Source organism: Anarhichas minor, unplaced genomic scaffold (genome assembly GCF_050575085.1).
Source record: "Anarhichas minor isolate MPS153535 unplaced genomic scaffold, ASM5057508v1 ptg000024l, whole genome shotgun sequence".
In the NCBI taxonomy this organism is placed as follows: Eukaryota; Metazoa; Chordata; class Actinopteri; order Perciformes; family Anarhichadidae; genus Anarhichas; species Anarhichas minor.
In genome coordinates this window covers 6,316,877-6,331,993 of record NW_027466470.1, presented here as the reverse complement: position 1 = coordinate 6,331,993, position 15,117 = coordinate 6,316,877, and the positions used below count along the sequence as shown (strand labels likewise).

Genomic DNA, 15,117 nt, shown 5'->3' with positions numbered 1-15,117 from the left:
TTTCGAGTACATATTAGTATTATCCGCTTAATAGAAGTATGGCGTAAGTATAGTATGAGTGACGTATGACATAAAAATTGCCATGAAATAAATTGACTTGACTGAAGGTGTAATTGTAAAATCTTAAAAAAAAATGTTTAGGGCATTTTTAAATGTTGGATATGTATTTTTATATATATATATATATTTTTTTTTTAGTATTTATACATATTTTTTTATATATATTTATACATTTTTATTTATATATATATATACACACAAACTACACGTATGTGATGCTAATATTCACATAACATTCAGTGGTTTAAAGAGGCTCCGTTATGACGCTGCCATACTGTAGTTGCTAGTGAGCCGTTGGTCCTATGAAAGCGTTGGTTCGGCTCTCGCGAGAAGTGAACCAACGAGAGCGTCGGATCCACGGAAGCTTCCATCAACACTGTGGGGACTGAACCCGGGTCGGTCTTGTTGTCCCGCTCTTTCAGCGTTTACATCAGAGCTCGTAAATCACAACTGCAGCTCGACCAGCTGAATGTAACCACCACCCTGTGAAGAATGCATCATGGGACAGCGTTACTGTGGAAACGACGGTAACTTCTTTTGTTAACATATGTTAAATACGGTAGAGCTAAGAAAAGCACGTGATTAGAGAACCGAGGATATGTGTCATGTACATGCATTATAGACAGGTTAGCTAAGGTTGCTATCTGCTGCGGTAGAAAACAGTGCACGAGTGCAGTCGAGAGTGCGCAAAGCTAGCATGATGATGCTGCAGCATGGGTCAACACAGCTGCTCTGCCTCACAGCCAGCAGTGGGGTTCCTCTGTTCACCAGAGGAGCCTCCAAACAGCTGCCATTCTCTGTCATCGGCTCCCTGAACGGTGTGCACATGTTCGGGGGTGGTCAGGGAGTGGAGCTGTCCTGCTGTGAGACCGAAGGTGGGGGTAGGGTGGTGTGGAGAGTGTTCCAGGACAGTGTGATGCTCATCGCTGTGAGTGCGGGTGGACAAGGCGGTGCAGGCTGCAGCAGCAGCAAGGTGGAGGAGGTCCGCTTACAGCGCCTCCTGGAGAACGTGTGGAGCTGCATGGTGCTGGTGCTGGGCCAGGATGAGCTGACCGACGTCAGGAATGTGGAGAGGCTGAAGAGGGACTTGCGGTCCTGCTTCACCCTCATTGATCAGCTGTTGGAGGAGAGGCAAGAGGGCATCCTGGGTCACCTGACGCACTGCGCCGACTCACTGCTGCCTCCGAACCCGGCTCTTCTTCAAGAGGCCGTGGATGGCTTCGCTGAGGCCGCGGAGAGCGAGTTTGGCTGCCTCGTCGTCCACGGCCGGGTAGCTGCTGCCACTGAGAAGTGGTGGCGCCTCGCACCTCAGGAGGTCGTGCTGCTGTCTGCTCTGATGCGGTCCCTCTCGGCTTCTGGCTCGGCCTCTTGCGATTACCCAGTTTTCCTTCCCAAGGGCAGCCCCACCGTGGCCCACCGCCTGCTCCGCTTCCAGCTGCTCCCTGGGGCAGATGTGTGCGTGCTGTGCGGCCCAACGCCTTCCCTGCACAGAGCCGAGAGTGGGCTGGTGGGTAGTTTCTGGACACCGCTGGTGGAGACCCTGAGAGACTGCCTGGCTATAGGAGAGCGTTGCTTACCGGGATCTGTATCCATGCGTCCTGATGTGCTGGCAGTTCTTCTCATCAACCGTGAAGCACGTCGTTCGGTCTCCTTCGTGCGGACTTCCACTAATCATCTCCCCAGTGAGCCTCCTTTACCCTCCAAGGCCCGCTGCTGGGAGCTACTGAAGCTCTTCTACATCTTCAGCACGACACGCTACTTCACTCAGGAGGAGACTCTGTCTGTCTCCCCAGAGGAGAGGGCCCAGAGGGGCCACCACGAAGACTTCGTCCTTGGATTCTCCCATCAGCCGCTGCAGTGCTATCTAGTTACTGAGGAGTGCAAAAGCTACGGACTCCAGACACCACAGCACCAGCTCTTCCTGCTCATCCCGCTGTCGGTGCCCACCTTTGCACTGCGTACGTTGGCCACACAGACTCTCTCTGATATAGTTGCAGCCACTGGGTTTTAATTGAACCGTAGTCTTAATTTTCATTAAAACACATCTTTGACTTAATAATATGTTAATTTACAGGTGAATAGCTGCTGCTATTTAGATTTTTCTTACATCTTTATTAATGACCGCAAACGTACACAATTACATGTTTACTAACCGATCTAGAGGCATTTAAATCAGCTTCCATCCGTCTAACTTTTGTACAGACGATGATTAACAGACCTCTGGTAAGAGATGCACAATAGAGAAGGATATCACTGTTAATCTTTACTAACTCAGGAATGATGTAAATAATTGAAAATGGCACACCAAAGTGAACTGCCTTGAGCGTTGTTTTGCATTCAAGAGATAAGTCGCTGTTGTCTAACTCCACTGGCTTCAAGGCTGTTCCTGTCACATTGATGGAAGCTGTTTGACTGAGTGAATACTAACGTCATCAATAAGATCGCACTATATTCCAATATGTGTGAGAGAATCATGTGAAAATGTTACACGGGGATAAATAAGTGCCTGCTGTTTGTTGTTTAGCCCTTTTTGAATCATTTGGCTTCAAATATAAAGAATCTATTTATTTGTCTGAGGTACTTTTAATCCTAAATATTGTTGGTTACTTTCTGCGGGTCTTGAGTGATCTATACTCACTTTTCCTCCACTAATGTGATAATGATGTTCGGCCTCTGTGGCAAAATCTGACGACAGGGCGAGTGCAAATAAGGCTTTTAAACCACTTGCCAAAAAAGGTAGAAGACAATCAAACAGGCAGTTCAATGGTTATTATAATAGTATTTGACTAACTACCAATGACGGCTAATAAAAACTATTATGTCACACTCACACACTTGGTACAAATCCCTGTGATTGTAGAATTGTACTTATTATTCTGATTGCACAATTAAAGCAGCTTTTCTCAGAGGTATTTACATTGAACCAAAGCAGCAGACAGAAGAGACTGCAAGTGGGCTGCAGTTGCAATAGGAGGAGCATTCATGAGTATCTTGTTCACCAAGAATCCTTCCAAGTCTCCTCCCAAACCGCATGGAGCATCCAGAACAAAGAGTTGTGGGGGGGTAGCAGTGCTCTGGACGAAGTTGGATGCTGCACGCGGGTCTCTGGTGATAACCGCTCTGAGCCACGTCTAGCTGCTTCAGCTCGGTAACCGGAGAACCGACCCTGATAGACAGCCTCACGGTGCGGTGCGTAAGGTAACGGGAGAAGAGTGGGTGGGATATAACGGTTGGAGCCACACACACACACACACGAAGGGGGAGGGATACGCTCGCGCTGGTCTGTGGCGTTTCCATGCGTAAAGGGAACGTACCCCGATAATAATTCCAGACTGTATAAAGTAGTCCGTGTACGTGGTTACAGCCAGGGACGTGAGAGACATCGGTACTTTAACCTCTCAAAGGTACAAAGGGCTGAACGCTTAGTCATTATTTAGGAGCGCCACTGTGCGTTCACTCATCCGCGAGCGAAGCAACCAAGCCGGTGGTGCAAGTCACTGTTACCCAACTTACTGAAATAAAAGAGTCGTGTAACATGGCAGCCACGCGGATGCAGTTGCTGTCACCTAGAAACGTGCGGCTTTTGAACGGGGGGCGAAACGAGCTGTTAGCCGGTGGTGGTGGTGGTGGCTCCAGGGTCCGCGCACTCACCTCCTCTCCCGCTCTGTCGTCCTCCTCTCTCGGCAGAGCTCTATCCAGTCTGAGCGCGACGCGGCGTGGGCTCCCCAAAGAGAAAATGACCGAGAACGGAGTGTCGCCCCGGGCCAAGGTGTTGACCATCGACACCATGAACCCCACGGTGAAGAAGGTGGAGTACGCCGTGCGGGGGCCCATCGTGCAGCGGGCTGTGGAGCTGGAGAGGGAGCTCTCTGAGGTTTGTGAAGGCCGTCTGATACCACTGTTCAATACCACCTGTATCCACTATGGACCATACGTTATATCTTGTCTTTCTCTGGAAACTTCACTCACTCCATGTAGCATGTTGTCTGTCATTACATCAGCCCGTTACAGCATCCTTCTATTGGTCAGCCTGGTAAAAAGTTATGTATCTATTGTGAACTAGTGTGCCTAGAATATTTAGCATCAGAAGAAACTTAGTAGCCTACTCCACCAAATAGTTAGAAAGCCATTTTACTGTTGCTGTATTGGACACAGAAGTCTGGAAAATTGTTCACATCAGTCAAGATTTTTGCCATAATGATCTGTTCTATATTCATTTGAATCTTTTTTTAAATGTTAATTGGAGTATGAATCCAGTCAGTGTCTTTCATTAAGCATAATTGCATAAGCACGTTTCCATTCCTGGTTATGTTCTCACTTATTACTGTCTAAACATTACCCCGAAGAGAAAACAAGTGTGTTTATTACTCGCTGTGTCGCTTACACTCCCTCTTATCAAAGTCCATCAGTTAGTCAGTAGTTCCTGTGGAGGTCTTAATATCTGTAGACTGGTTTGATAATGTGTAAGCTGTTTTTAAGCCCCGTCTGTAAACCTGAGAGATCCTCAGTGAGGTGAAGGTCCACAGTCTAAACCACAGACTGTGTTTTGTCCTGTGTGTGTCTGGTGTACTAGTGATGCACATATCTGTTGCCTCACTTTCCCTCTGACAGTCCTAAATGTCTAACTTAGCTGATAAGTAATGTAACTTTCATTTTAACAGCTGGAAACCAAAGATTTTCGGGTATCTTTGTAGTGAATGGTCCTCTCTGAAGATTAGAAATCAGTAGGATTATCCATATTGGGCTCTAAATCCATTGTATACATTGATTTTTTTATTTTTTTTTACCCAAGAGATTATAGGTCCTTTCCAGCTTGTTGGCATTATAAATACAAACCATTTCTTAAGTTATGTCGATCCCTTCCGCTCACACAGGTTTTGGTGTTAGTGTACCGAGTGCGGTCTGGTGTGAAACCGGTCGTCTCTTCAGGGCGTTGCTCAGGAAGAGACAAGTATCGCGAGCAGGTTCTAACAGAGCGGGGACTGAAATGATGGGGGTGGGGGGCACTGGCACCAAAGATTCTATGTTCGGTTTGCTTTGTCCAATGCTGATCCCCCTTTCTTTATGGGGTATTCATTTACTTCCTGGCAATTTACATGTTCAAAATTCAGCTGGTAAAACCCAGTTATAATCCTACCTGTACAACTTTAACACCTTCAATCTAGGAAAGTGGAAGCGTAGTATTTATTTGTTCACCGACTGCAGTCTGTTTCAACAGTACAGCACTCAGCCAGAAGGTAAAAATGTCCCCCAAATAGTCATCTACAGTCCTCCCAACTGTTCTTTTGTCAAAACTTGCTGTTTGGATGGTGTTGCATTCCTTTGGGAAATAGGTCACAGTGGTATCCTCGATTTCATCCACGAATTAAACCCACACACGCATGAATGAGCGCTGTACTCTACTCCAGTTTCCTACACACCTCGTTCTTTTAAAGTGAGGTCTTTGCTACTTTACATGAGCTACAAGTTCGGCCTTGTTCTTGTTATTTTCCCAAATACTAAAGCTGTGTTGGAACAGGTAAAACAACTTTGAGCCCATATGCTGCGTCAGTTAACGAGTGCACAAATACGGGCTTCACACGCGGTTATGACATTGTGGTCTTTGTTTGTCTGAATGAGCTGATACTTAATGAGGACCATTGATGCACAAAGGCTATTTTCTTTTGTCAAATTCTTTCCACATATTCTGCCAGAATGAAAAGCAACATGCAAACCTCTGAAATGTTCTCCATTGTAGAATCTATGTTGCATTAAAAGACTTAAATTACACACATTTTGCAAAGTGAGTTTTCTTAGTTTAGTTTATTACGATGAACATTTAACAGCTTACATCACAACATTCTTTTCAAGGAGTGTCCCTGTTTTACGCCCTCGATGAAACCTTTCCTTTGTACAGTCTTGGGGCCTTCAGGGCACAGCTTCACCCTCTGTATTGTTTGCTGGACTATTTTTTTTTTTTTATCAGCGATGGAGGACACAAAGCTCTGGCCTTTTCAAGCTGCTTCTCAGGAGCAGAGGTCAGTGTGTTTTATAAAATGCCCCCCCCCCCCCCCCCCCCCCCCCCCCCCATCATGAATGGGCGGTACTAGGGGTGTTATTCACCTGGTGTAACGCTATTGGTCCAGACCGAGAGACTCCTCTGGTGTTCGACCAATGAGAGAGTCTGACACTCAAACCTCCTCAAATCTGAACTGGTTTGAACTAATCAAATAAACATGCTGCTTTGCTTTACGCAGCCTGTCAGCATGAGGTTGCACTGGTGTCTTTTCTGTCACGCTGCTCCTAACATCTGGTGTTAACAGTGTGTGCGTGCACGTGCATGTGTTTGTGCACGTGCATGTGTTTGTGTGCGTGCACGTGCATGTGTTTGTGCACGTGGTGGCGTGCATTGCTGTTTGCGGTCTCAGCTGCCCAAGAGATTATCTTTCAGCAACGTTATGTTATTGGCGTAGAAGGCGGTAAACTGATACCTTTATTTTGGTGATATATCATCCTAATTATTTTTGACGTTGTTGACTGCTGCCGTGCTGTCATAGATCCGGTTCCTCGGTCTACACCACTGCGGTTCAAAGCCTCTGGAATGTACTGCATGTCTCTGTGTTTGTGTGGCGGAAGGTTGATGGCGGTACGATAAGGTGGTTTGCACAGGTCCTTGTTCCCATGTTTGGGTCTACTATCAGCATCAACGCTTTGTTAGAGGAACAGAAAAAAAGTTAGTGTGGTGAAGGAACCGCTGACACCTTTCATTGGCTTAACCTGAATAATCATGAAAGTAAGTTATTTCTGTGGCATTTATGAAACCAATAAACACACTTGCACAACACGCATTCATCCCCAAAATACACCACACAGAAACCTGAAACCTTTTTTTCATTTTGTGCATCCTATTGTTGAATACGTTTTCCTTCCTCATAAAACATTTACAGAGCCAATTATTTGAAGAAATTGGAAATCTACTTTGCTAACATAAACTCCTCACTAGCAGTCGTCTTGTTCTTTGGGGACTCCCTATCAAAAACATCGCTCCACAGTGGTCAAAAACTCCACAGGGTACGTTTAAGTGGTGGTCTTCCCCTGAAACTGAACTAAATAGATTCTGTAAAAAAAAAAAAATTGTTACTGACTAAATCAAATGAGAATTTACTTGGAAATAGAAAAGTTAGATTTTTAAATGTGCTGTAATGTACCTGTATAATTATCGTGTCCATGTAGATTCTGTCTCTGCTAATGTAAAGGTAAACCTGCCTGTTCGGAGGAACTTTACTTTGGCCTGCATGTCGTCCTGGAGTAGCAGAGTCTGTCTCACCCCCTAATGTATTCTGCCAAAATATCAGCAGCTGCTGAGCTCTCAGCCTCTTGTGGCATGAATGTTTATGGAAAACTTGTGAGCCTGTGTGTGGGCGTAGTGTCAAGGTTGTTTAGGTGCTGTGTGTGCTCTCAGCCAACCCCTTTCTCTTTAGAATAATCTTGTCAGGTTTGTTAATGGGCACTCACTGTCACATCTCAATCTCAGTTATGTGTACAAAAGGAAGAACAGCTGTCATTGTTCAAATGTTCTTTTCCATTCTTCAGATGTATGATAATGTCTGTGTGTTGTGTTTGTGCCCTGCAGGGAATCAAGAAGCCTTTTGTGGAAGTCATCAAGGCCAACATTGGCGACGCGCATGCTATGGGCCAGCAGCCAATCACTTTCTTCCGACAGGTCTGCCCCTCATCCTCACCCCCAACCTCTCATCTAAATTTAGCACCTCACCTCTGACTTGTCGGTGTCTATCAAACAGATTTCTCCCTACTTGAAAGTTGGTGTCAATATATATACAGTATATATATATTTTGCTGTTATGCTGTAATCTGTGCAGGTTTTTGCATAATGTCCCCCTCCACCTTTTTATCCTCGCACCTCCTTTTTGTTTCAAGGTCTTGGCGCTGTGCTCCTACCCTGAACTCCTGAAAGACAGCACATTCCCAGAGGACGCTAAAAGTAGAGCGCGCCGCATTCTTCAGTCCTGCGGAGGGAACAGTATGGGTGGGTTGGTTTCTGCACAGTTAACTTATATAACCTCAGCTGCTAATCATCACCTTTCTCTTTATCCTCGTGTTCAGTTTAGCTTTCTGGTGGTTTGGCTTTATGCTAAAGCAACTTGTCTCCCTCAGGTTCCTACAGTGCCAGCCAGGGCATAGACGCTGTGCGCCAGGACGTGGCCCGCTACATTGAGCGAAGAGATGGCGGTGTGCCCTGCGACCCAGACGACATTTACCTCACCACAGGGGCCAGCGACGGCATCATGGTACAAATCACCTCATCTGTTAAAACTCACTTTGTGTCTCCGTTGTACTCTCAATCATGCGTGTTTGTCAGTTAAAAAGTTCCCCGACGTCTCGATCATTTTGCGGGGAACGGATGAGTTTTGGAGTGAACCCTTCATGAGCTTGTTCACTCTTTTTGTAAGGACACATACAGAAGCTGCAACAAGCAGGAAAACAAACGCCTGTGAGAGCAAAGATACAAAAAAATAATTGATATAAAGTCACTGACTTGTGACTCGTAGATATCTATGAGATATCTAATGAGTTTGGGAACGTTTCTTGTTCATACTGTTTCATTTCAAGTCGATTGCAGTCCTGATGAGTTACAATAAAGCAGAGTTGAGTTACAACTGTCCAAGAAAAAAAAGCAACGGTTTAAGAAAAAACAGAAAAGCACAATTCTGTATAGCAGTACTGTTTTTTTTTTTTCTTTTCTATTCTTGTTGAACATCTCTCCTAACCATCATCAGACTTGCTGAGAACTGCGGTAATGGTTGTTTCACGCAGAAAACACAGAGTCAGAGCACCAAACTGAATTTCCACCCTTTCCTTTTTTCTCAGACGTGTATGCCTATAATGTATCGTGCAGATAAAGCGTATGATATGTGATTACTTGTATGTCGGTAACACTGTTGCTCTGACATCATTCTTGACGTCCCTATCCTGCGCTTTGTAGACCATGCTGAAGCTGCTGGTGTGTGGCGAGGGCGCGTCCCGTACAGGCGTCATGATCTCCATACCTCAGTATCCGCTGTATTCGGCCGCGCTCGCCGAACTGGACGCCGTGCAGATCAACTACTACCTCAACGAGGAGAAGTGCTGGAGTCTGGACATCAGTGAGCTGCAGCGTGCCCTGGATGAGGCCCGGCGCCACTGCAACCCTCGAGCCCTGTGCATCATCAACCCCGGAAACCCCACCGGTAAGGTTTTGGTCAAAGTGACGAGATTCTTAGTGGTTGTCGGTATTTTCACATATTGAATCTTCTCGTTGAGCGCTCCAGATGATCAAGCCGTGTCAGTTTTAGGAGATAGAACACAAGAATTATGAAGGACTTTTTTTTTGTCAATTAAGCAGTTATTGTACTGATGCATCTCTAATGTAGTCACAGATGATTGGGCCTTAATTTGAAAGACTTGTATACTTTTAATAGATTATTTTGGGGCCATTTTTCGGATAGTTTACGGAGAAAGAGACTGGAATTAAAGGACATTTTTCTGGAATGAAACGCAGCTTAAAGCACAGGTCTACCAGGAATGAGGTTACTTAAAATCATGTCCTTTCTGCATGAGGAGTAGACATTGTGTTTCCTCCCTTGTATCTCTATCACCACACAGTTCTTACACTACTGCAGGAGGAGCCACTAGATGGCAGCAAATGGACACAACAGCCTGGCTAACCACCGCTTCAAAACCTTTCTCCTTAATGAGCCTCCTTCTCATTCACAGGTCAGGTTCAGAGCAGACAGTGCATTGAGGACGTAATCCGATTCGCCGCACAGGAGCGTCTCTTCCTCATGGCTGACGAGGTACTGTCTCTCTGCATCTCTTTCCACATCTGCCTGCTTTATTGTTTTCTGCGCACTGTGACATCTGCCATTCTGCCTTCGTCTGCCAGGTGTACCAGGATAATGTGTATGCTGACGGTTGCCAGTTCCACTCTTTTAAGAAGGTTCTGTTTGACATGGGGCCAGAGTACTCAGACACAGTGGAACTGGCATCCTTCCACTCCACCTCCAAATGTTACATGGGAGAGTAAGTCATTTTAATTGCATGCTGGGGATGAATCAGCCAGACCTTGTTAAAATGTTGACAACCAGCTCTTTGTGTTTTCTATAACCTTCTGTCTTTTTATGTTTCCTTTTTTTTTTTTTTTGTGTCACATCCTAATGTTTTCTCTCCCTTCTCAGGTGTGGCTTCCGCGGAGGCTACATGGAGATCCTCAACATGGACGATGACGTGAAGGCCCAGCTGTCCAAGCTGGTGTCTGTCCGTCTGTGTCCCCCTGTTCCTGGACAGGCTCTCATGGACCTGGTGGTCAACCCGCCGCAGCCCGGCGAACCCTCACATGAGAAATTCATCAAGGTACAGAGTCGACATCCCACAAGCAGGACAAATGAATCAAAACGGAAATATATTGCAACATGCTCTCCTGTACATTATCAATACACTCACACCGGTATCATTATACTGGACATTCTGTTTGCAACAAGATACCCGTAGAATGCTATTGTTTATGGGCTGGTTTGACTTTTCTCTTTGACTAATTATAAGACAATCTGAAATACTATTTGTGTTGTAATGGCCTCGACTGTATGCAAGCTTAGTTACAGTCTTATCTAAAATCTCAGAAATGAATATGCAGTGCAATGCCCATGCATTATATCCTGTTACATTATTGTTATAAGGGAAAATAAGTCCTTTTTTTCCATCAACTTGACTATTATCATGGTCAATGTATCGCAAAAGCGTTATCGTGAGTAAAACCACGCGCAAAGAACATTTTTTAAATAGTAGCATACGTAACTTTTGAGAACCCCTCATTACCTCCTTGTAGTTTGCGAAAAGATTCTTTGGTTACCTCACGGCCTTCATATGATCTGTTTACACTTGCTGTGCAATAACTGGCTATTCTTCAGTCTCGTGGAGCTCACAGAAGTCTGGAGAAATTCAAGCAGACAACTTTGTGAGAGAAGGCCAGAGAAACAGTTGGCCATAGTTTAACTGTGCGTTGGTGTTTTCAGATTCTAGTAACATCCCTCTTTGGTTTCTTTTTCTTTTCTCCCTGTCCTCTCTATCGTGCATTTTCTCTTCTCTCTCTCTCTCTCTCTCCCTCATCCAGGAGCGCACGGCCACGTTAAGTGCCTTAGCAGAGAAGGCCACGCTTACAGAGCAGGTCCTCAATACCGTTCAAGGCATCAGCTGCAATCCTGTGCAGGGCGCCATGTACTCCTTCCCTCGCATAACCATCCCCGAAAAGGCCGTCAAAGAGGCCACGGTCAGTCCTCAGTATTCTCTCATGACCATTTCAATGATTCAGGTTTGACCGTGTTGTCGTTTCAAGGAAACTACATTGATGAGAAGCAAATATATAGTTGAAAAATAATTATCTACTTATCATTTGGTCCGTTATTATTTCACTTATTATTTTTATCCATGGCCTCAACAGCTCTTGTTCCACTAATACACGTGTTCCACTGCTGGCATTAAATACACCTGCAGAAAACACAAGACCAACATCTCGTACTTCCCGCTGTGCTTGATTAAGTAACCCTTTTAATTAGGTTCCCTACGCTGTGCATTCACCAACCATTTAGTTTGATTTCCAATAGCTTGTGGTTTCGATTCTGTCCCAAGGTTCACTGCTCAGTAGAATTTTCAGGGAGGGCTGATGAGTCGAGCCACCGAACATCTGATTATCTGGTTATCCTTGCAGAGGATAAGGTCGGAGTCCAGCTGACCTGCTGACACCTGATCATTCCCAGGGGCTCTGCTCACCATCTTCACCACACAGTTGTAGCCTTGCTTTGTTTTTGGCTTTGCTTTTCCCAAAAAGGAGGCTCAAGGAGAGAGCTTCTTTAGCGACATTCAATATTGCACCATTGGCAGGTTAAATAGAGGTGCCGATGTGCGGTCCATTGAGCTGGATCTCAATACTCTGCTACTTGTAAGGGCTGAGATACTTTTAAAGGGATTCAAAAAGGTTTTACAAAAGCTTTTGATCTAAAGGAAATCATTTAAAAAATTTTTTTTTTACCTCAAATTGGTACTCTTCTCTTTTTAGTCTCAACCTTCGGTTATCCTTTTAGCCGACTGCCGGAGAAAAAGCCTTGATTTCTGAAGGGCACCTGTGCTACATAACTGAAACACGTGAACGGGAGAGAAATGTTGCCATGAAACTGTAGAATACAATCTAAAAGAGGAAAAATATAAGCTCTGTAAAATTTGATTTAGCTTATCACCCATATTTATGTTAGAAGTCAAGCTGTTCTCATAGATACACACACTGTAGAAAAGCACTCCAAGAATAACAAATAGCTTTTCATAAGATATCAAGTTACCGGTTGTATGATACAATGTAGAAGTACAGGAATATACTGTTCGTTACAAAGAGATGTTTCTGCGTTCATTTGGTCCGGTTCTGCTTTAAATAGATTTGATTTTCTACACATTGAAAGTCCTTTATAGTAAATTTAAGTTATGAATGTAGTGGAAGAAAATAATAAATAAAGCTGCTCAGTGGGAAGGCTGGAAAAAAGTACATGCAGTACTTTTCGTATGAAGGCTATGAGTCACAGTGTTAAGTTACAAACATAGCTACAGTGCTACGCTGCTATATCATTATTTAAGTAGCTAATATTCTTGATCCAACACTTGCTACTTTAATAGTCCCATGACACCAGAATGTGAAACCTCAAACAGCGCGATACTGTTTCTTTTCCTCTCCGTTAGGACAAAGGTCAGCAGCCAGATATGTTTTACTGCATGAAGCTGCTGGAGGAGACGGGCATCTGCCTCGTACCCGGAAGTGGCTTCGGTCAGAAGGAGGGAACCTACCACTTCAGGTACAGAACACTACACACTATATTTACACATACATAAATATGTATATATATATTTAAATAAATACATATTGTCCTCGTGCCAAAGATGATGTCTTCAAATTGCTTTATTTGTCTGACCAACAGTACAAAACTCAATTATTCAGTAGATTTTTTAGCATTCATGTTAGCGATTATTCTTTTGCTGGAAAATAAACGTGAGGTCGACATTAAAGCCCCTTTCAGACATCATCTCTTAATGTCAATCTGACTGCAATTTTATGAGCGCCAAAGTCACGAGAGGTAAAAATAAAAACTATCTTACATTAATAATCTGACCAACAGTCTCTCCCAATGTTATTTATTTTCATTCATGCCAACTGTGTGGATGAAATATCGTAGAAAAGTTGTGACCCTTTCCTGAAATGTCCTGTCATATGGGAATGAAGCCGTAAGAAACATTTATGTAAAAGACGTAAAAAGGCATCACTTTAACAGTTTGATGAAGCCATCAATGTCTCATATTCTATGTCTGAAAATGTCTCTAAGGAAGAGGATGATTGTCATTTTGAAACGTACCTATTGCACTCTCTCTAGTTATTGAATTACTTTCCGAGTTGATTCTCAAGCGATTCTTTAAAATCTATGTTACTCTTTAACTCTTAGCCGAGGCGTCTTCTCTCGCTGCTTCACTCAGTCACACAGTTAATGTTTCTTTCTTTTCTTTCCCCTCTCCCTTCCAGAATGACCATCTTGCCACCGAAAGACAAGCTGACGATCCTGCTGAACAAAGTCAAGGAGTTCCACCAGAAATTCCTACAGCAGTATTCTTAAATTGCCACGTCTCTTCCTCTTATTTATAAAGGGAGGAAACCATCAACCAAAACAAAAAGAACTCAGCCAATCAGAATTTATCTGTCACTAATAAGTGCCTTTCCTACCACGGCTCTGGTGGTCTCTGTGATGACGCACTTCAGCCTTTATACTCCTCTCATTGGGACATTCACAGACGCTTTTCAAGGCTTTGCCAGAAAACAAAACTGGACATGAAGAAATGATTTCAGAGACGTGTGTGTGAAGTTTGATTTGAAAAATATAAAGGTACAATTGAAGGAAAGGGTAGTGCTGCTTAAAACCTTTTAGTACAACTGGTTGAAATATTACATTCCCGCAGGCAGTAGTTGACAGGGAGAATAAGCCGAACAGTCGCCATTTGCATGATGATTCAAAGATGATTTTGTAGAATAAAAATATATGTAGAAGTCGATATTATGTCTCGTTATTTTAGAAAGAGCAATTGGATGTGTTTAAAGTTTTTATTTAGAGAGTACGTTTATGGAAAACTTATGAAAGCACTGTGGTTAATTTTAACCACATGAAGGTGTTACATTACAGATCTCATACTTTCATTAAGGGACGGATTGGGCAAGAGGAGTTTTGCAACATAAGCATACAGTGATTAGTCATTTTCCATCTCTGTAATTATTAAACTGTTGAAGGCCAAAGGAGAATATTTCACTCTCAAAATGTTACTCATTTAAAAAAACGTTGGGTTTAAATTAACGTGAGATTACGTACTTTTTGACAGAAAGCAAGTAAGACAGTTCACCTCTTACAAGTTGAATTAATGAGCAACCCTTGCTCAACTCATTATTACACCCAGGGATTTTGCTGCTATGGCCTTATTTGGTCTGGTATGACCAGTAGCTTCTGAGTAATTTTAGCAAACTTGTGATTAATGTTGCTATGTAAAGTCGAGTAATTAACTCTGCGCCCATTTCACTTGCTCTCAATAGAGGTCGCCTCATGTCGATGGGTTGCATTATTTTATTTCTTTATTTTATTTTTTTGGCCACTTGGGGGCAGCCGAACCAACTGGAAAGGAAACATTGACATACCACCTTACAGAGTTGGGGCGAACAAGTTCTGCAAGTTGTTTTGTATCCATCCACCAAAGGCAGAGCAACATTAGCATTCATTTGGAGCCCTGTTTCAGGCCGCCATGCGAATGTGAGTAAAATGTTTTGGTCTCGTAATGGCGTCCTGAGCAGAGAATGAAGGCATGCTGCATTCCATTTTAACTCTGAAGTCGAAATGTTTTAACTGGAACTCTGCCTGAAGTCTGATTTCCGACTTGGAAAGTCAGACAAACCCCGACCTCAAAATCCAAGATGGCTGCTCCGTGCAGCAACAGTAAAAAAAAACTGTAGTA

At 43.8% G+C, this 15,117-nt stretch overlaps 2 protein-coding genes across 6 annotated transcripts; both read left to right on the top strand.

Moving 5' to 3' along the window:
• Positions 1–419: 419 nt before the first annotated feature.
• On the top strand, positions 420–14,172 carry gpt (glutamic--pyruvic transaminase). Of its 5 annotated transcripts, none has more exons than XM_076098271.1 (12): positions 420–587; positions 3,748–3,934; positions 7,673–7,762; positions 7,978–8,086; positions 8,215–8,348; positions 9,044–9,287; positions 9,814–9,893; positions 9,983–10,119; positions 10,275–10,449; positions 11,207–11,362; positions 12,817–12,929; positions 13,649–14,172. In XM_076098271.1, exons 1-12 carry the CDS (start codon positions 553–555, stop codon positions 13,737–13,739), a joined length of 1,551 nt encoding a protein of 516 aa, XP_075954386.1. In that variant the 5' UTR covers positions 420–552; the 3' UTR covers positions 13,740–14,172. The 5 variants fall into 5 exon arrangements, with proteins under 5 accessions (XP_075954386.1, XP_075954388.1, XP_075954387.1 ...); XM_076098273.1 differs by lacking the exon at positions 420–587 and adding an exon at positions 3,114–3,258; XM_076098272.1 differs by lacking the exon at positions 420–587 and adding an exon at positions 3,382–3,464.
• Positions 611–2,892, top strand: fuz (fuzzy planar cell polarity protein). The gene has a single exon (XM_076098275.1). The coding sequence runs from the start codon at positions 758–760 to the stop codon at positions 2,069–2,071; it is 1,314 nt and encodes a 437-aa protein (XP_075954390.1). The 5' UTR covers positions 611–757; the 3' UTR covers positions 2,072–2,892.
• Positions 14,173–15,117: the final 945 nt, after the last annotated feature.